At 36.7% G+C, this 22516-nt stretch overlaps 1 protein-coding gene across 3 annotated transcripts; it reads left to right on the top strand.

Moving 5' to 3' along the window:
• The first annotated feature begins 17632 nt into the window (after positions 1-17632).
• LOC124438266 (G2/M phase-specific E3 ubiquitin-protein ligase-like) lies at positions 17633-20299 on the top strand. Of its 3 annotated transcripts, none has more exons than XM_046988302.1 (5): positions 17633-18381; positions 18592-18824; positions 18959-19092; positions 19183-19457; positions 20261-20299. In XM_046988302.1, the coding sequence occupies exons 1-5, from the start codon at positions 17757-17759 to the stop codon at positions 20281-20283; spliced, it is 1290 nt and encodes a 429-aa protein (XP_046844258.1). In that variant the 5' UTR covers positions 17633-17756; the 3' UTR covers positions 20284-20299. The 3 variants fall into 3 exon arrangements, with proteins under 3 accessions (XP_046844258.1, XP_046844259.1, XP_046844257.1); XM_046988303.1 differs by lacking the exon at positions 20261-20299 and adding an exon at positions 19983-20024; XM_046988301.1 differs by lacking the exon at positions 20261-20299 and adding an exon at positions 19666-19953.
• The last annotated feature ends 2217 nt before the right edge of the window (positions 20300-22516 follow it).

The raw sequence follows: 22516 nt of genomic DNA, 5'->3' as shown, positions 1-22516 counted from the left end.
TTTCCAGTTTCCTCTTCGATCTCGTCTCTCCATCTTCTCTTTGGCTTTCCTCTTCCTCTGGTGCAGTTTCTTGTACCATTCTGTTGTCAATTTGGCCCATCTGTTGTTTTCCATTCTTGCCACATGGCCTGCCCATCTGCCTTTCATTTCTTTTGCTGTTTGGATGACATCTTTCACCCTGGTTCTCTCTCTGATTACTTCATTCCTGATCTTGTCTTTTAGCCTGATATTTAGTATGCTCCTCTCCATGCTCCTTTGTGTGACTGCCAGCTTCCTTGATTGGTGTTTAAGCGCCCATGTTTCTGCTCCGTATGTCATAGATGGTAAAATGACAGTGTCCATTATTTTCCTCTTCAAACTGTTTGGGATGTTCTTCTCCTTTAGAAAGTGACTGTATTGCCGAATCTTCTCCATCCGACATTGATTCTTTGATTGACCTCAACACTGATTTCATTTCTTGGTGTTAACATTTTCCAAGGTATTTGTACTCCACCTCCTCCAACTTCTCTCCGTCAACTGTGATCCCTCTTCTTTGCTTCCTCCTTGCGATGTCATTGCACATGATCTTGGTTTTTCTTATTCATTTTCATACCATCTTTCTTTCCTTCTTCATTCAGTTTCGTCAAAGTTCTTGAGATCTTCCTCTTTGTTTGCAAACAAGATGATGTCATCTGCGAATCTTAAGTTGTTCATTACTCTTTTCCAATGGTATTCTTTTGAAGATCTCTTCAATGGCAGCAGTGAACATGATAGGTGACAGTGTATCTCCTTGGCGGACACCTTTCTTTATCTTGATCTTTTCGCTCAGCTTTTCTGTTCTTATTTGTGCTGTGCCTTCTGTATGTTTCCTTTATGCTGTTTATGATCTTTCCTGGTACTCCGTGTTTCGCAAGTGATTGGAATACTGGGGCATGCTTGATGGAATCGAATGCCTTTTCGTAATGTACAAATGCCATGAACAGTGGTTGTTGGTACTCGTTGGTTTTCTCGAGTATTTGTCCTGTAGCATGCAGGTGGTCTGCAGTGGAGAATCCTTTCCTGTATGCTGCTTGCTCTGGGGGTTGATGTTCATCCAGAGTGCCACTGATTCTGTTCTTGATGATTTTCATGAACAACTTGTAGATGTGGGATAGCAAACTGATGGGGCGGTAGTTTGCAAGATCTTTCTTGTCTCCCTTCTTGAAGAGTAGAATAATGATGGCGTTCTTCCACTCTTTTGGCACTTTTTCCGTCTCAATGGCTTTGTTGTAAAGATGCTGAAGTTTTTCCATTAGGATGTCACCTCCGGCCTTTATCATCTCTATCACCACAAGATCTTCACCGGGTGATTTTCCGTTTTCATCTGATGGATTGCCTTCTCCACTTCACATTTCATGATTACTGGAGTCTCTTCTGCTGGTCTCAACTGAATGTTTTGGGAGTGATCTTCGTACAGTGCCTGATAGAATTCTGCACATCTCTCGAGGATTCTTTTTCTGTCTGTTATTACCTTTCCATCCTTCTCCTTCAGTGCTTGAATCAGAGCCTTCTTTCCATCTCCTGTTGTGCTCTTTTCAACCCTTTGCCACTTTCAACTGCTTCTCTGATTCTCTTGGTGTTTGCTTCTCTCAGATTTTGTCTTGTTTTCTTCCTGATTGTCTTGCACAGTTCAACATAACCTTTGCCGACTCCGACTTAACACACATAATTTAATGTAAAGTACATATTATTATTACATCTAAAAACAATTATTTATTTGTTAAATCATTTTATGCTAAATGAACTTTCCTTCTTTCCTCAACATTCTCCTGCAAGTCAAACAATGACATTAACATTGGTTGCTTTCATAGCTAGAAATGGGAAAAATATGACCTGTTGGGCCCGAAGAGTGAACTTTTTCTTCCCAATTATTTTTGACTGATGTTTTATGTTTTTTAATAGTACTAGAAAGCAATAACTTAACAATTTTATTTGAAGTAAAGGGCAACTCAACTGAGCAAGCCATATGCAGTGTCAACAATTTTGCTCAAACAGCTAAAAGATTTTCCATTTTGTGTTTCTTCATGTTGCAATATTGCAAAATGTCAAGAGTGTTTATATCCTTGCATTTCATAAATTCAAGTATTTCTTTGGTTTCTTTGTAGGTGATTCACATCACGTTCCACCCCTTGAAAGGTCTTATCGGGCAAAGACATTAGCTCATTATCCTGATCATGTCCCCTGGAATCCATTTGATGAACATGCAGTTTGCATGGTATGATTTATGCTTGGTTGGAAACAACCAATTTTTCATAAAAGAAACCTTGTTACTTTGCTGAAGGGGGACTGAGCTTGAGAAGCTGAGGGTCTGAGCAAGGGAAGCATTTAGCCATTATATTGTTTATTTAAAACGAGACTCTGTTTTGTAAATTGTTGTGACTCTAGCAACATCTGTGTGTGTCATAAGGGAAAAGTTTTCTTCAAACCTATGCGTCACGTGTGCATGCATTGTGAAATTTCACCACTTAAACTTAAGACTTTGTTATAAGTTTGAGCATTGATGTCAGAAAGCAGTAACATAACGAATCTGTAAGATTAGGAAGCCGTGATATTACGTACAAAGTTGTAACGTTAGAGCGTTGTATCTTGCATTGAGAAGCCGTAAAACTTGTAATCTGTTTCGTGAGAAATCTTCAACGCGAGAAAGTTGTAACGTTTGAATCGAAATCGTAATGTTGGGAAGGCGTAACTTAAGGAAGGCATCACATTAGAAAGTCGTAACTTTCGAAACCTCTGACATTAGAAAATCGTTGCTTTTAGAAGGCGTAACTCCTGAAAGTAGTTGAAAGAAATTTATCGACGTCTAACATTCAGAATTTCGGTTTCAAAAGAAAACAAGCATGAAACATTTTAATATATTTTATGGCCCATGAATTGATTTAAGCATTTTGCAGGGGCTTAAATTGTCATAAACGTACCAAGTTTCATAATTTTGTTATACTTCCAAGTTACAGCGCCTTTATTTATTTATTTTGTTGAAAAATTCTCTAGTTTCAATTCTTCGAAATTTCTCATCTTAATTATCACCTTTACTTTAGAATCCTTTCGATACGAGAAATCGTCGGGATTTGAGGTACTTTATACGATATATTGAATTTAAGTTTTATAGCGTTAATAACTCTCATCTGTCCATCGTAACTTTGCTATAATTCTATGGATAAATTATGTTTTATATATAACAGATTATTGATGATCCTACTTCACCTGAAGGTGTTCAGCAAGAACGACGTATGAAGTTACTGTCGTTAATTAATAATATAGCCCTTGATAAAGGGTTGGATGGTCAAAATTATAAATGTCATGGTTGTTCCAGACCAATTGGAATGAGTATGATCAATGAATTCTTGACTTGTTATTTCCTAATAACTCAAATATATTTATTTTCAAATTTCTTAGCTTAATAAATGTTATCTTTGTAGAAACTATTATAACAAAGTACATAATCCCTTTTTTCCGTGAAGCCCATGGATGCGTTCGTTCATGATGAAAGAGTCATATTGTATAAGGAGGCTCTCGTTCATCACGAGAGAGTTATGAGAAAGTTACGTTGTAAAAGGTAATAAGTAAAAAACGTATAAACATGCTTAGTGTTTGTTTAAGTTATAGTTCAAAAGGCAGAAGTTGTTTGAACCTTTGAAGTATCCTTGGACGTTCTAGTTTTTTATGAGAAGAATTCTTGTAAAGAAAAGATAAATTTTGAAAACCAAAGAATCCGTTTTCGGTCCATGCCTCCAGATACCCGAGATAGTTGAGCACTAGAGCGTCGCATGTTAACTAAGGGAACCACATAATCCTTGTTTGTTTTCCATGAAACATATGGATGGTTTGCTCGTGATACATGAGAAACAGTAAATGGGAGAGTTAAATCAGAAAGATATAAACCGATAAAATTGGTATAAAACTTGTTTAAGGTTGTCTTTAATTATAAGTGTCAGAAAAGACAGGGTCGTAAGAAGTTAATTGAAACATTGCTTGGTTTGTTTTATGAGAAGAAAACAAAAGATAAAATTCGAAAGCAAAACCCCGTTTTCGGTCCATGCTTCCCGATACCTTCTTAAGCGCAAGGCACTAGAACGCCGCATGTTAACGTTTCGGTAGGAGATTTCGGCCCTCCACGCTATCCTACTTGGGAGATGCCAATAGCAAGCTTCCGCCCATCAGACCCTGAGATCACCTGCGATAGGCTTTGCTCAGGGTACGCAGGGAGAGTGCGGTCGCCACCACCGAAGTGAGGGTCCCTAAGCCACTGCATACTATATCGCACCCAGCTTCCACTGCTACTTGACATCTACTATATGGAGTTTTAGCTTTATATATATATGCCAAAATTTAAAGGCCTACAAAAGTTGTGGGATGATTGTTATCGTTACTGCGCATGCCCAGATAGTTTCTTCGATAATTTGCGACTAAGTGAGTTAATTGACACAAATGTAGTGCAAGTACATATAGTTGGTCGTTGTCATGACTATGAACAATTACTCGAGTGGACTGCGCATGCTCGAGCGCATGCTCGAGCGCATGCTCGAGTGCATGCTCGAGCGCATGCGCAGACGATTTCTCTATTAAATTGTTACTAAGCATGCTATTTACTTCAAAATTGGTACTAGTAGATGCAGTTGGTCGTTGCCATGACCACGAACTTGGGTAGCTGTTCAAGTTGATTGCGCATGCTCAGTAAGACTGCGCATGCGCAGATGATTTGTCTTAAAACGTGTGACTGAGCGAGCTAATTACTCCAAAATCGGTACTAGTACATCCAGTTGGTCGTTACCATGAGCTTGGAGAGTTTGTGGAGTTGACAACGCATGCTCAGATTCTCAATTAATTTGTGACAGAGCGAGCTCTGAAATTGGTGCTTGTAGATGCGCTGAGCAAGTTTTCCATCATATATTTTTGGCATGCTTTTTGTCTACTTAAGCTTGTTTTTACAAATGCATGTGAAACTCGTCAACACTTTGTTACGGCACTCGTAATATCCGTGACAACGTTAAAAATGTTTTTTATTTTTCTCTACAACTTTATATCTGCATATTGCATGTCATATCCAAGCTTTCCTTTGATTTGACGGGAAATGGTTTTTATTCACTCTTACATCTTCTGCCTTTATAATTAGTCGATCTGTATTTCTAAACTAATATTTACAAATGCCTCAAGAGAATCTTTTTATTTTATTGGCTCTCTTCTACAAATACAATACCATGTCCGACTATTTGATTGCACGAATTTTATAATTTGATCACTTTTTTTGACACATGTGTTTACCATGGGAAAGTTGGATTGCTTAAATGTACGTAGTTGTTTAGACTAGTTGGATCCATAGTTATCCTGTAATGTATACTCTTGTGAAACACCAATGAGCATACGTAGTGTGTCTTCTTTAACCTCTATTCTTGTTCTCCACTTCATCATCTATCCATATTTGTTCTTTTTTAGTTCTCAGCTCAACGCAACCCTTGTCTGAAGTTCCTAAAGCCTTGATCTACCCAAGAAAGATCTCTGGTGGTAACATGTTAGGTATGGCTAGTGGTTGGTCATCGTCATTGAGCCTTGTGACACTAGTTCAGTAGACGTTAATTGTCCTGAAGACGTTGAGGAGGTTGCTAGTAAAGCGTCGCCTAAACCAGAAGTTAGTTTTCATGGTATGCTAACGGATTACGCAAACGTTGTTAGGAAGAAGTTCACATCAAATGGTTATGGTCTCGTTCCATCGTCTTCTGAGAAGGTTTCATGTTCATCCTGTATCTTTCACCAATGTTACAAATACTTAGTTTTTTTATGCTTTTTGAAATTGTCGTTTTTATGACTATTATTTTAGAGCATAGACATTGAAGAATCTTGTGGTAGTACAGGTATTTTCAACATTTTTTTGTTGAAAAATTCTCTAGTTTCAATTCTTCGAAATTTCTCATCTTAATTATCACCTTTACTTTAGAATCCTTTCGATACGAGAAATCGTCGGATTTGAGGTACTTTATACGATATATTGAATTTAAGTTTTATAGCGTTAATAACTCTCATCTGTCCATCGTAACTTTGCTATAATTCTATGGATAAATTATGTTTTATATATAACAGATTATTGATGATCCTACTTCACCTGAAGGTGTTCAGCAAGAACGACGTATGAAGTTACTGTCGTTAATTAACAATATAGCCCTTGATAAAGGGTTGGATGGACAAAATTATAAATGTCATGGTTGTTCCAGACCAATTGGAATGAGTATGATCAATGAATTCTTGACTTGTTATTTCCTAATAACTCAAATATATTTATTTTCAAATTTCTTAGCTTAATAAATGTTATCTTTGTAGAAACTATTATAACAAAGTACATAATCCCTTTTTTCCGTGAAGCCCATGGATGCGTTCGTTCATGATGAAAGAGTCATATTGTATAAGGAGGCTCTCGTTCATCACGAGAGAGTTATGAGAAAGTTACGTTGTAAAAGGTAATAAGTAAAAAACGTATAAACATGCTTAGTGTTTGTTTAAGTTATAGTTCAAAAAGGCAGAAGTTGTTTGAACCTTTGAAGTATCCTTGGACGTTCTAGTTTTTTTTATGAGAAGAATTCTTGTAAAGAAAAAGATAAATTTTGAAAACCAAAGAATCCTTTTCGGTCCATGCCTCCAGATACCCCGAGATAGTTGAGCACTAGAGCGTCGCATGTTAACTAAGGGAACCACATAATCCTTGTTTGTTTTCCATGAAACATATGGATGGTTTGCTCGTGATACATGAGAAACAGTAAATGGGAGAGTTAAATCAGAAAGATATAAACCGATAAAATTGGTATAAAACTTGTTTAAGGTTGTCTTAAACTACATCCAACTTTCCCATGGTAAACACATGTGTCAAAAAAAGTGATCAAATTATAAAATTCGTGCAATCAAATAGTCGGACATGGTATTGTATTTGTAGAAGAGAGCCAATAAAATAAAAAGATTCTCTTGAGGCATTTGTAAATATTAGTTTAGAAATACAGATCGACTAATTATAAAGGCAGAAGATGTAAGAGTGAATAAAAACCATTTCCCGTCAAATCAAAGGAAAGCTTGGATATGACATGCAATATGCAGATATAAAGTTGTAGAGAAAAATAAAAAACATTTTTAACGTTGTCACGGATATTACGAGTGCCGTAACAAAGTGTTGACGAGTTTCACATGCATTTGTAAAAACAAGCTTAAGTAGACAAAAAGCATGCCAAAAATATATTATGAAAAACTTGCTCAGCGCATGTACAAGCACCAATTTCAGAGCTCGCTCTGTCACAAATTAATTGAGAATCTGAGCATGCGTTGTCAACTCCACAAACTCTCCAAGCTCATGGTAACGACCAACTGGATGTACTAGTACCGATTTTGAAGTAATTAGCTCGCTCAGTCACACGTTTTAAGACAAATCATCTGCGCATGCGCAGTCTTATTGAGCATGGGCAATTAACTTGACCAGCTACCCAAGTTCGTGGTCATGGCAACGACCAACTGCATCTACTAGCACCAATTTTGAAGTAAATAGCATGCTTAGTAACAATTTAATAGAGAAATCGTCTGCGCATGTCCTCGAGCATGCGCAGTCCATTCGAGTAATTGTTCATAGTCATGACAACGACCATCTATATGTACTTGCACTACATTTGTGTCAATTAACTCACTTAGTCGCAAATTATCGAAGAAACTATCTGGGCATGCGCAGTAACGATAACAATCATCCCACAACTTTCGTAGGCCTTTAAATTTTGGTATATATATATAAAGCTAAAACTTCATATAGTAGATGTCAAGTAGCAGTGGAAGCTGGGTGCGATATAGTATGCAGTGGCTTAGGGGCCATCACTTCGGTGGTGGCGACCGCACTCTCCCTGCGTACCCTGAGCAAAGCCTATCGCAGGTGATCTCAGGGTCTGATGGGCGGAAGCTTGCTATTGGCATCTCCCAAGTAGGATAGCGTGGAGGGGCCGAAATCTCCTACCGAAACGTTAACATGCGGCGTTCTAGTGCCTTGCGCTTAAGAAGGTATCGGGAAGCATGGACCGAAAACGGGGTTTTTTGCTTTCGAATTTTATCTTTTTGTTTTCTTCTCATAAAACAAACCAAGCAATGTTTCAATTAACTTCTTACGACCCTGTCTTTTTCTGACACTTATAATTAAAGACAACCTTAAACAAGTTTTATACCAATTTTATCGGTTTATATCTTTCTGATTTAACTCTCCCATTTACTGTTTCTCATGTATCACGAGCAAACCATCCATATGTTTCATGGAAAACAAACAAGGATTATGTGGTTCCCTTAGTTAACATGCGACGCTCTAGTGCTCAACTATCTCGGGTATCTGGAGGCATGGACCGAAAACGGGATTCTTTGGTTTTCAAAATTTATCTTTTCTTTACAAGAATTCTTCTCATAAAAACTAGAACGTCCAAGGATACTTCAAAGGTTCAAACAACTTCTGCCTTTTGAACTATAACTTAAACAAACACTAAGCATGTTTATACGTTTTTACTTATTACCTTTACAACGTAACTTTCTCATAACTCTCGTGATGAACGAGAGCCTCCTTATACAATATGACTCTTTCATCATAAACGAACGCATCCATGGGCTTCACGGGAAAAAGGGATTATGTATTTTGTTACAATAGTTTCTACAAAGATAACATTTATTAAGCTAAGAAATTTGAAAATAAATATATTTGAGTTATTAGGAAATAACAAGTCAAGAATTCATTGATCATACTCATTCCAATTGGTCTGGAACAACCATGACATTTATAATTTTGACCATCCACTCCTTTATCAAGGGCTATATTGTTAATTAACGACAGTCACTTCATACGTCGTTCTTGCTGAACACCTTCAGGTGAAGTAGGATCATCAATAATCTGTTATATATAAAAACATAATTTATCCATAGAATTATAGCAAAGTTACGATGGACAGATGAGAGTTATTAACGCTATAAAACTTAAATTCAATATATCGTATAAAGTACCTCAAATCCCGACGATTTCTCGTATCGAAAGGATTCTAAAGTAAAGGTGATAATTAAGATGAGAAATTTCGAAGAATTGAAACTAGAGAATTTTTCAACAAAAAAATGTTGAAAATACCTGTACTACCACAAGATTCTTCAATGTCTATGCTCTAAAATAATAGTCATAAAACGACAATTTCAAAAGCATAAAAACTAAGTATTTGTAACATTGGTGAAAGATACAGGATGAACATGAAACCTTCTCAGAAGACGATGGAACGAGACCATAACCATTTGATGTGAACTTCTTCCTAACAACGTTTGCGTAATCCGTTAGCATACCATGAAAACTAACTTCTGGTTTAGGCGACGCTTTACTAGCAACCTCCTCAACGTCTTCAGGACAATTAACGTCTACTGAACTAGTGTCACAAGGCTCAATGACGATGACCAACCACTAGCCATACCTAACATGTTACCACCAGAGATCTTTCTTGGGTAGATCAAGGCTTTAGGAACTTCAGACAAGGGTTTCGTTGAGCTGAGAACTAAAAAAGAACAAATATGGATAGATGATGAAGTGGAGAACAAGAATAGAGGTTAAAGAAGACACACTACGTATGCTCATTGGTGTTTCACAAGAGTATACATTACAGGATAACTATGGATCCAACTAGTCTAAACAACTACGTACATTTAAGCAATCCAACTTTCCCATGGTAAACACATGTGTCAAAAAAAGTGATCAAATTACAAAATTCGTGCAATCAAATAGTCGGACATGGTATTGTATTTGTAGAAGAGAGCCAATAAAATAAAAAGATTCTCTTGAGGCATTTGTAAATATTAGTTTAGAAATACAGATCGACTAATTATAAAGGCAGAAGATGTAAGAGTGAATAAAAACCATTTCCCGTCAAATCAAAGGAAAGCTTGGATATGACATGCAATATGCAGATATCAAGTTGTAGAGAAAAAAAAAAAATTTTTAACGTTGTCACGGATATTACGAGTGCCGTAACAAAGTGTTGACGAGTTTCACATGCATTTGTAAAAACAAGCTTAAGTAGACAAAAAGCATGCCAAATATATTTGATGGAAAACTTGCTCAGCGCATGTACAAGCACTAATTTCAGAGCTCGCTCTGTCACAAATTAATTGAGAATCTGAGCATGCGTTGTCAACTCCACAAACTCTCCAAGCTCATGGTAACGACCAACTGGATGTACTAGTACCGATTTTGGAGTAATTAGCTCGCTCAGTCACACGTTTTAAGACAAATCATCTGCGCATGCGCAGTCTTATTGAGCATGCGCAATCAACTTGACCAGCTACCCAAGTTCGTGGTCATGGCAACGACCAACTGCATCTACTAGCACCAATTTTGAAGTAAATAGCATGCTTAGTAACAATTTAATAGAGAAATCGTCTGCGCATGCGCTCGAGCATGCGCAGTCCACTCGAGTAATTGTTCATAGTCATGACAACGACCAACTATATGTACTTGCACTACATTTGTGTCAATTAACTCACTTAGTCGCAAATTATCGAAGAAACTATCTGGGCATGCGCAGTAACGATAACAATCATCCCACAACTTTCGTAGGCCTTTAAATTTTGGTATATATATATAAAGCTAAAACTTCATATAGTAGATGTCAAGTAGCAGTGGAAGCTGGGTGCGATATAGTATGCAGTGGCTTAGGGCCCTCACTTCGGTGGTGGCGACCGCACTCTCCCTGCGTACCCTGAGCAAAGCCTATCGCAGGTGATCTCAGGGTCTGATGGGCGGAAGCTTGCTATTGGCATCTCCCAAGTAGGATAGCGTGGAGGGGCCGAAATCTCCTACCGAAACGTTAACATGCGGCGTTCTAGTGCCTTGCGCTTAAGAAGGTATCGGGAAGCATGGACCGAAAACGGGGTTTTTTGCTTTCGAATTTTATCTTTTTGTTTTCTTCTCATAAAACAAACCAAGCAATGTTTCAATTAACTTCTTACGACCCTGTCTTTTTCTGACACTTATAATTAAAGACAACCTTAAACAAGTTTTATACCAATTTTATCGGTTTATATCTTTCTGATTTAACTCTCCCATTTACTGTTTCTCATGTATCACGAGCAAACCATCCATATGTTTCATGGAAAACAAACAAGGATTATGTGGTTCCCTTAGTTAACATGCGACGCTCTAGTGCTCAACTATCTCGGGGTATCTGGAGGCATGGACCGAAAACGGGATTCTTTGGTTTTCAAAATTTATCTTTTTCTTTACAAGAATTCTTCTCATAAAAAAAACTAGAACGTCCAAGGATACTTCAAAGGTTCAAACAACTTCTGCCTTTTTGAACTATAACTTAAACAAACACTAAGCATGTTTATACGTTTTTTACTTATTACCTTTTACAACGTAACTTTCTCATAACTCTCTCGTGATGAACGAGAGCCTCCTTATACAATATGACTCTTTCATCATGAACGAACGCATCCATGGGCTTCACGGAAAAAAGGGATTATGTACTTTGTTATAATAGTTTCTACAAAGATAACATTTATTAAGCTAAGAAATTTGAAAATAAATATATTTGAGTTATTAGGAAATAACAAGTCAAGAATTCATTGATCATACTCATTCCAATTGGTCTGGAACAACCATGACATTTATAATTTTGACCATCCACCCTTTATCAAGGGCTATATTATTAATTAACGACAGTAACTTCATACGTCGTTCTTGCTGAACACCTTCAGGTGAAGTAGGATCATCAATAATCTGTTATATATAAAACATAATTTATCCATAGAATTATAGCAAAGTTACGATGGACAGATGAGAGTTATTAACGCTATAAAACTTAAATTCAATATATCGTATAAAGTACCTCAAATCCCGACGATTTCTCGTATCGAAAGGATTCTAAAGTAAAGGTGATAATTAAGATGAGAAATTTCGAAGAATTGAAACTAGAGAATTTTTCAACAAAATAAATAAATAAAGGCGCTGTCACTTGGAAGTATAACAAAATTATGAAACTTGGTACGTTTATGACAATTTAAGCCCCCTGCAAAAATGCTTAAATCAATTCATGGGCCATAAAATATATTAAAATGTTTCATGCTTGTTTTTCTTTTGAAACCGAAATTCTGAATGTTAGACGTCGATAAATTTCTTTCAACTACTTTCAGGAGTTACGCCTTCTAAAAGCAACGATTTTCTAATGTCAGAGGTTTCGAAAGTTACGACTTTCTAATGTGATGCCTTCCTTAAGTTACGCCTTCCCAACATTACGATTTCGATTCAAACGTTACAACTTTCTCGCGTTGAAGATTTCTCACGAAACAGATTACAAGTTTTACGGCTTCTCAATGCAAGATACAACGCTCTAACGTTACAACTTTGTACGTAATATCACGGCTTCCTAATCTTACAGATTCGTTATGTTACTGCTTTCTGACATCAATGCTCAAACTTATAACAAAGTCTTAAGTTTAAGTGGTGAAATTTCACAATGCATGCACACGTGACGCATAGGTTTGAAGAAAACTTTCTCCCTTATGACACACACAGATGTTGCTAGAGTCACAACAATTTACAAAACAGAGTCTCGTTTTAAATAAACAATATAATGGCTAAATGCTTCCCTTGCTCAGACCCTCAGCTTCTCAAGCTCAGTCCCCCTTCAGCAAAGTAACAAGGTTTCTTTTATGAAAAATTGGTTGTTTCCAACCAAGCATAAATCATACCATGCAAACTGCATGTTCATCAAATGGATTCCAGGGGACATGATCAGGATAATGAGCTAATGTCTTTGCCCGATAAGACCTTTCAAGGGTGGAACGTGATGTGAATCACCTACAAAAGAAACCAAAGAAATACTTGAATTTATGAAATGCAAGGATATAAACACTCTTGACATTTTGCAATATTGCAACATGAAGAAACACAAAATGGAAAATCTTTTAGCTGTTTGAGCAAAATTGTTGACACTGCATATGGCTTGCTCAGTTGAGTTGCCCTTTACTTCAAATAAAATTGTTAAGTTATTGCTTTCTAGTACTATTAAAAAACATAAAACATCAGTCAAAAAAAGAATTGGGAAGAAAAAGTTCACTCTTCCGGGCCCAACAGGTCATATTTTTTCCCATTTCTAGCTATGAAAGCAACCAATGTTAATGTCATTGTTTGACTTGCAGGAGAATGTTGAGGAAAGAAGGAAAGTTCATTTAGCATAAAATGATTTAACAAATAAATAATTGTTTTAGATGTAATAATAATATGTACTTTACATTAAATTATGTGTGTTAAGTCGGGAGTCGGCAAAGGTTATGTTGAACTGTGCAAGACAATCAGGAAGAAAACAAGACAAAATCTGAGAGAAGCAAACACCAAGAGAATCAGAGAAGCAGTTGAAAGTGGCAAAGGGTTGAAAAAGAGCACAACAGGAGATGGAAAGAAGGCTCTGATTCAAGCACTGAAGGAGAAGGATGGAAAGGTAATAACAGACAGAAAAAGAATCCTCGAGAGATGTGCAGAATTCTATCAGGCACTGTACGAAGATCACTCCCAAAACATTCAGTTGAGACCAGCAGAAGAGACTCCAGTAATCATGAAATGTGAAGTGGAGAAGGCAATCCATCAGATGAAAACGGAAAATCACCCGGTGAAGATCTTGTGGTGATAGAGATGATAAAGGCCGGAGGTGACATCCTAATGGAAAAACTTCAGCATCTTTACAACAAAGCCATTGAGACGGAAAAAGTGCCAAAAGAGTGGAAGAACGCCATCATTATTCTACTCTTCAAGAAGGGAGACAAGAAAGATCTTGCAAACTACCGCCCCATCAGTTTGCTATCCCACATCTACAAGTTGTTCATGAAAATCATCAAGAACAGAATCAGTGGCACTCTGGATGAACATCAACCCCCAGAGCAAGCAGCATACAGGAAAGGATTCTCCACTGCAGACCACCTGCATGCTACAGGACAAATACTCGAGAAAACCAACGAGTACCAACAACCACTGTTCATGGCATTTGTAGATTACGAAAAGGCATTCGATTCCATCAAGCATGCCCCAGTATTCCAATCACTTGCGAAACACGGAGTACCAGGAAAGATCATAAACAGCATAAAGGAAACATACAGAGAAGGCACAGCACAAATAAGAACAGAAAAGCTGAGCGAAAAGATCAAGATAAAGAAAGGTGTCCGCCAAGGAGATACACTGTCACCTATCATGTTCACTGCTGCCATTGAAGAGATCTTCAAAAGAATACCATTGGAAAAAGAGTAATGAACAACTTAAGATTCGCAGATGACATCATCTTGTTTGCAAACAAAGAGGAAGATCTCCAAGAACTTTTGACGAAACTGAATGAAGAAGGAAAGAAAGATGGTATGAAAATGAATAAGAAAAACCAAGATCATGTGCAATGACATCGCAAGGAGGAAGCAAAGAAGAGGATCACAGTTGACGGAGAGAAGTTGGAGGAGGTGGAGGAGTACAAATACCTTGGAAAAATGTTAACACCAAGAAATGAAATCAGTGTTGAGGTCAATCAAAGAATCAATGTCGGATGGAGAAGATTCGGGCAATACAGTCACTTTCTAAAGGAGAAGAACATCCCAAACAGTTTGAAGAGGAAAATAATGGACACTGTCATTTTACCATCTATGACATACGGAGCAGAAACATGGGCGCTTACAAAACACCAATCAAGGAAGCTGGCAGTCACACAAAGGAGCATGGAGAGGAGCATACTAAATATCAGGCTAAAAGACAAGATCAGGAATGAAGTAATCAGAGAGAGAGAACCAGGGTGAAAGATGTCATCCAAACAGCAAAAGAAATGAAAGGCAGATGGGCAGGCCATGTGGCAAGAATGGAAAACAACAGATGGGCCAAATTGACAACAGAATGGTACCCAAGAAACTGCACCAGAGGAAGAGGAAAGCCAAAGAGAAGATGGAGAGACGAGATCGAAGAGGAAACTGGAAAGACCTGGATGAGGAGAGCTAAAGACCGAATCGAGTGGAAGAAGTTGTGGAGGCCATCTGCCAGCAGTGGCGGAACGCTGATGATGATGATGATGATGAAGGTAATTGAATTAAATTATGTAGGCAAAACTTGTATCATCAAATAAATGAATAAGAGTCCCAACAGTCAGAATATTTTAACAGTCAATTTCCAATGAGAATACTTAATGCATCCAATTGTCAAAACAAAAAAATCTCAAATAACCACACCTGTCAACACAAAAAATTGGCAAAAATCATATATGCTTTAAACAAAGCAACTACATCAAGTATGAAGGAGAAATTAAATGTTATAATATTTTACATATAAGATGTTAAAAAAAATGAGTACAACAACTTCAATGACTACAATAACTTCAACAGCTTGGATCTCAAAACAGCCACTGTAATAACCTGAAAGTAGTCAATTACTGTATTCAACTGTATTCAATAACTTGGTCCAAACAACTCAGCCCCTATTCAACCCCTAATTTAATTGTAAGCCTAACTTTGACCATAGCTCCCAACCCTAACCTTAGCCTTTACCTAAACCATTATATGGAACATCGTGCTGTCAAACTGTGAAGAGTGCTTGGCAACCAATGCATCTTGAAATTGAATTGGCTGTTGTCCGAACACAATCTGATATAAATAGCTTGCACATAATAATCTTGGAATACATAAAATGTAAACTTAACATCTTCAACCTTCACATATTACAAATGGTAATAATGAAACAACAGTAATATGAGATCGACACAACATGCAAAAAATCACCATCAAATTTCACAATCCATGCAACCAACAACAAACACCATTTGTTAATTAACAACCCTTCGTAAACAAAAATTGTATAAAAGACTTTCATTCGCGCATTTGTGAATGTCAGCACGAAGTCGCAGCGAGCAAACGTCGCATCAAAGAGCGCGATCTTTATCATGAATTCATAATCTTAGCCTAAGCAAGTAAAAGATACGATAAACATCGCGTGTCAAAACGCAATAAATTGTTGCTTTGAAGGGTAAGTTTAAATTGAAATAAAACCTCTCGAATGATTAGTCAGTCATTAAACAAAACTGTAATGAACTTTGATTACAAGAATTTGTATACGGAAATACGTAAACTCGTCAATCTATGTGCACAGCTGTTCAAGTCGCACATTTCAACATGTTGACAATTTTGGTCGGCAGCGATACGTTTTCTATACAATAACTACAAAGTAGCATTCTCATTTCAAATGTTAAATAAGATTATCACACACACACACGTGTTAAAATGACTCTAACTTCGACCGTTTTAGAGAAAACCGTCGTAAAGTATCATACCTAATAGCTGGTCGGGTTCCAAGCCGGACACATTGTCAAGTCCGCAAACAACGAAATAGTCAATGAGCCGTTCTCCCGCAGACGTTGGAGCGGTCATGGCGCTCTTCTTTATGTAACCCTTACTTTAAATAGAGAATACGCCATTTTTTAAGCTACATATCACTGTATGCAAAGTCTCGCATGCATCAAACATGCAAAGAAAAATCGTTCTCGTTCAAATGTCATGAAGTCATAGACATGGTTTGATTGATCTCTTGCCACTCCAGCTTCGCGGAGGAAGGACTGTACACTGACCGACCATTGAACTGGACTATTATTTCACCGCTGGCGTTGTTAGATCATGTCAAACCAAACCCATTGAGTTCTAGAAGACCTGGAGGGAATGTACGGTGGCCCATAAGGGCCATCACTTAAAAAAAGTCACAACACAAGTAAATGTAATCACAACACAAGTAAAATAATCACAACGCAAGTAAATAAAGTCACAACGCAAGTAAATAAAATCACAACACAAGTAAAATAATCACAACGCAAGTAAATAAAGTCACAACACAATTAAATATAGTCACAACACAAGTAAATATAATCACAACGCAAGTAAAATAATCACAACGCAAGTAAATATAATCACAACACAAGTAAATATAATCACAACGCAAGTAAAATATGAAATACTGGAAATTCTTTTTGTGAAGTGGAAACATTGTTGTGATATTTTGCAAAATGGCGCTTGTTTAAATTTGTTCCACGAAAACCAGACTTATTATAAATTATATTCAATATATTGCTTGATGGATAGCAAAAAATGTTTTGTTCAAACTGTGGTATAGAAAGTGTGGAAAATGCGAATTACTGTTATAAATGTGGCAACTCCTTCGCACCGATGCGCGAAAAACTTGAAGAATCTGCAAACACATGTTCTACGTCGAATTCTATAACTAGTGGGATCTCAGTATTATGTGCTAGCGGTACCCTTACTGGTACAACCCAGCCGCCTAAAACGTTAAGTTTTTACGATTTCAAGCGCCAGAAGGAAAGCGATAGGCGCAGCAGACTCGAGCCAAAGACCAAGAAACTCAAAGCAAATTCTGGTAAAGGAAAAGATAAGGAGCATGAAGTAAGCATAAATATTGGTTACATGAAGGTCGATAATGACGGAAATTTGAAAAGATGTCGGGGTAAAACTCTCCTGTAAAAGTTTTGCCAAGTGCGAAAAGAGAGAAATCTTAGAAAAGCAGTTAGAAAACATGCTAACCACGACAATAACATCCATGGCGAGTTGGAGCACGTCCTTTGAATGTAAACGGGAAGGAAATCACAAATTTGCCGGGAACTGAAAAAGAGTTTGTGTTAAGCGAATACAGGGAAGATATAGGGAAGAATTATAATCGCTTAACACTTTTCATTGCACTAAAATCTGCATATATGTACACAGAGATTTCAAAATTAAAAAGAAGTTGTGATGATAGTGAACCAGAGACAATCGCAGATCTTTCTGATGAGATGTTTTTAGAAACTGATGATACAATTGGAATTGAACTCTCACCTTGTCCATCTTCAAGTCCATGTGAGCCATCAACTAGCTTGCATATTGCTACAAATCTCCCAATGAATACACCTCCCATATATAACTCCCAAAGTGCAAGTAACTATGTATCACGTAGCAAGGAGCTCAAATGTGAGTGCCCAACATGTCAACAATACTTTTCAATAGATGAAATAGCAGAGCATGCAGATATATGTTGTGACATATGGGTGGGAGCACTTCAATCTCAAAATACGGATAGTGAAAAGAACATTCCCGAAGAAAATCCTTATGTGGTGATAAACCAAGATAACACTACAAATGTGAAAGATAAGTTATTGGATATTAAAGCTGTAACATTGTCACCAAAGGCAGTAAGATTAAATGTTTGTAGAAAAAATATATGGTGTGACTTCATTGAGTATAGATCAAGTGGTAAAGTGTCACCAACTGACAGTGTAAAGATAGTGTTTGTTGGAGAGTGTGCAATTGATGACGGGGGGCCAAAGAGAGAGTTTTTTTCAGGTACTAATATTGTAAGACATATGTTTCTAGGGTTAATATGAGCACCCTGTTGATTTAAAATAAATATATTGTTCTGCTACACTTCAATTCCCTTTGCAGCTTATTTCCCATAATTTGTCTATCATGCATCAATCAATGTTGACAAGTTTGGTTTAAATATAGGATGGGGACAATTGAAAAAATATGATTAGATGTTAATTCTTTCATCAGAAATGTTGGAGCATATGGAAAGAAGACTGTTCTATAATGGAAAACCTATTAATTCAACTGTCGCCATCATGAATGGAGATTTTCGTTTTGCTGGCGAGGTCATGGTGATGTCATTACTTCAAAGCGGACCAGCTTCATCTTTTATAAGTCCAGATGTTTACAAGTACATCACCAAACAGGCACTCACAACAGAAGGAATGCCCGACTCCAAGTACAAAGAAGCTGTTAAAAAGATATGCTGCAACAAGATGGAGATTACCATATGCTTGATTATTACTCCTTGCTGTGGCATGATTTTGAAATAAGTCTATTTTTATTATATTCTCTGATGTCAGTAATGACTACTTTACACTTCTCCTTTTCAAAGATAAAGCAAGCTTGTGACGATGAAATGTTGAGGGAGATACTTGTCAGCGATGATATGATTGAAATGCTATCAGAGGCTGGATACACTGGTGTACCACATAAAGAGACAGTGCATACTGTTTCCAAAATTGCTCAGTAAGTACATTTTGAAAGTTAATGGAGATTAAAAAAACTATTCTTGTGCTGCTGGTTTATAAAGTCTAAGATTTATTTCTATTTTTAAAGGTCAATTTGCGTAATGGGCCACTTTTCATCAGTTCTTCCTCAAATTATGCAATTGCTTGAAGGCCTCAGCAGTTGTGGTCTTATAAATTATATGATAGAAAATCCAGAGTTGTGGAAGCCATTGTTCGATCCTTATAACGATTCGTTTAAACTTTCTGCTGATACTTTCCTCAATGAAATTATTCCAACATTCAGCAGTTCGCAGATTCACAAGGAAAAGGAGGTTGACGTGTACAAGATATTTTGCGACTATGTGCAAACCCTAGATACTGAAGGTTAGTTTGAATATATATGTTGTAAATTGGGTGCCAAATTGTATTATTGTATTTACGATGGAATTTTTTGAAAGTATCAAATAACGCGTAAAATTTATTGAAGTGATGTTTTCTAATCTGAAGTTGTGGTATAAAAACAAAAAATGGATACCTTGATTAGTTTGTTTATTCATTTTTCAGTCTTAAATGTTTAAAATGTTTTTAACAGGAGACGTATCCATATCAGCGTTTCTGAAGTGGTTATCGGGATGTAAGACTATTCCAGTTCTGGGTTTTCCAAAAAAATTTTCCGTAACGTTTGTACATGATTGCAAAGAAAATTGTAAATGTCGCCCCACAACATCAACATGCGATCTTCTGCTGAGAATTCCAGTTCATATAAGTAACATTAGTGAGATGGAGCAGATGACACAAATATAATACGAACTAAAAATGAATTTAAGTTTTATAGCGTTAATAACTCTCATCTGTCCATCGTAACTTTGCTATAATTCTATAGATAAATTATGTTTTTATATATAACAGATTATTGATGATCCGACTTCACCTGAAGGTGTTCAGCAAGAACGACGTATGAAGTTACTGTCGTAAATTAATAATATAGCCCTTGATAAAGGGTGGATGGTCAAAATTATAAATGTCATGGTTGTTCCAGACCAATTGGAATGAGTATGATCAATGAATTCTTGACTTGTTATTTCCTAATAACTCAAATATATTTATTTTCAAATTTCTTAGCTTAATAAATGTTATCTTTGTAGAAACTATTATAACAAAGTACATAATCCCTTTTTTCCGTGAAGCCCATGGATGCGTTCGTTCATGATGAAAGAGTCATATTGTATAAGGAGGCTCTCGTTCATCACGAGAGAGTTATGAGAAAGTTACGTTGTAAAAGGTAATAAGTAAAAAACGTATAAACATGCTTAGTGTTTGTTTAAGTTATAGTTCAAAATGGCAAAAGTTGTTTGAACCTTTGAAGTATCCTTGGACGTTCTAGTTTTTTTTATGACAAGAATTCTTGTAAAGAAAAAGATAAATTTTGAAAACCAAAGAATCCCGTTTTCGGTCCATGCCTCCAGATACCCCGAGATAGTTGAGCACTAGAGCGTCGCATGTTAACTAAGGGAACCATATAATCCTTGTTTGTTTTCCATGAAACATATGGATGGTTTGCTCGTGGTACATGAGAAAAAGTAAATGGGAGAGTTAAATCAGAAAGATATAAACCGATAAAATTGGTATAAAACTTGTTTAAGGTTGTCTTTAATTATAAGTGTCAGAAAAAGACAGGGTCGTAAGAAGTTAATTGAAACATTGCTTGGTTTGTTTTATGAGAAGAAAACAAAAACATTAAATTCGAAAGCAAAAAACCCCGTTTTCGGTCCATGCTTCCCGATACCTTCTTAAGCGCAAGGCACTAGAACGCCGCATGTTAACGTTTCGGTAGAAGATTTCGGCCCCTCCACGCTATCCTACTTGGGAGATGCCAATAGCAAGCTTCCGCCCATCAGACCCTGAGATCACCTGCGATAGGCTTTGCTCAGGGTAGGCAGGGAGAGTGCGGTCGCCACCACCGAAGTGAGGGCCCCTATGCCACTGCATACTATATCGCACCCAGCTTCCACTGCTACTTGACATCTACTATATGAAGTTTTAGCTTTATATATATATACCAAAATTTAAAGGCCTACGAAAGTTGTGGGATGATTGTTATCGTTACTGCGCATGCCCAGATAGTTTCTTCGATAATTTGCAACTAAGTGAGTTAATTCACACAAATGTAGTGCAAGTACATATAGTTGGTCGTTGTCTTGACTATGAACAATTACTCGAGTGGACTGCGCATGATCGACATGGCATGCTTTTTGTCTACTTAAGCTTGTTTTTACAAATGCATTTGAAACTCGTCAACACTTTGTTACGGCACTCGTAATATCCGTGACAACGTTAAAAGTGTTTTTCATTTTTCTCTACAACTTTATATCTGCATATTGCATGTCATATCCAAGCTTTCCTTTGATTTGACGGGAAATTGTTTTTATTCACTCTTACATCTTCTGCCTTTATAATTAGTCGATCTAAACTAATATTTACAAATGCCTCAAGAGAATCTTTTTTATTTTATTGGCTCTCTTCTACAAATACAATACCATGTCCGACTATTTGATTGCACGAATTTTGTAATTTGATCACTTTTTTTGACACATGTGTTTACCATGGGAAAGTTGGATTGCTTAAATGTACGTAGTTGTTTAGACTAGTATGATCCATAGTTATCCTGTAATGTATACTCTTGTGAAACACCAATGAGCATACGTAGTGTGTCTTCTTTAACCTCTATTCTTCTTCTCCACTTCATCATCTATCCATATTTGTTCTTTTTTAGTTCTCAGCTCAACGCAACCCTTGTCTGAAGTTCCTAAAGCCTTGATCTACCCAAGAAAGATCTCTGGTGGTAACATGTTAGGTATGGCTAGTGGTTGGTCATCGTCATTGAGCCTTGTGACACTTGTTGAAAATATAGAAATATGAAGAAATTCATTTTCAGGGGAGGAGGGGTGGTATTCCAATTTTGTAAAATTTTTTTTGTTATGGAAAATGTGTTCAAATGCATAAATTATAGTTTTTGATGAAAATATGGAAATATGAAGAAATTCGTTTTCAGGGGGGAGGGATGACTTCACAATTTTGTAAAATTTTTTATTTTGGAAAATGTGTTCAAATGCATAAATTATAGTTTTTGATGAAAATATGGAAATATGAAGAAATTCGTTTTCAGGGGAGGGGTGGTATCTGAATTTTGTAAAAAATTTTTTGTTATGGAAAATGTGTTCAAATGGAAAAGTTATAGTTTTTTGATGAAAATATGGAAATATCGTGACATTTGTTTTCGGGGGGGAGGAGGGTATCCCAATTTTGTAAAATTATTTTGTAATGGAAAATGTGTTCAAATGCGCAAATTATAGTTTTTGGATGAAAATATGGAAATATGAAGAAATTCATTTTCAGGGGAGGTGGATTACAATTTTGTAAAATTTTTTTTTTGAAAATGTGTT

Source organism: Xenia sp. Carnegie-2017, unplaced genomic scaffold (genome assembly GCF_021976095.1).
Source record: "Xenia sp. Carnegie-2017 unplaced genomic scaffold, XeniaSp_v1 HiC_scaffold_19, whole genome shotgun sequence".
NCBI lineage: Eukaryota > Metazoa > Cnidaria > Anthozoa > Malacalcyonacea > Xeniidae > Xenia > Xenia sp. Carnegie-2017.
Note: the sequence above shows the minus strand (reverse complement) of the source record. Positions and strands in the feature narration are given on the sequence as shown.

Bases quoted from the DNA above. Each gene is read 5' to 3' on its own strand.
- LOC124438266 (XM_046988301.1), top strand. From the start codon at position 17,757: ATGTACACAGAGATTTCAAAATTAAAAAGAAGTTGTGATGATAGTGAA. The intron at 18,382-18,591 runs GTACTAATATTG...TTCTTTCATCAG, and splicing joins AAAGAGAGAGTTTTTTTCAG to AAATGTTGGAGCATATGGAA. The intron at 19,458-19,665 runs GTTAGTTTGAAT...TGTTTTTAACAG, and splicing joins GCAAACCCTAGATACTGAAG to GAGACGTATCCATATCAGCG.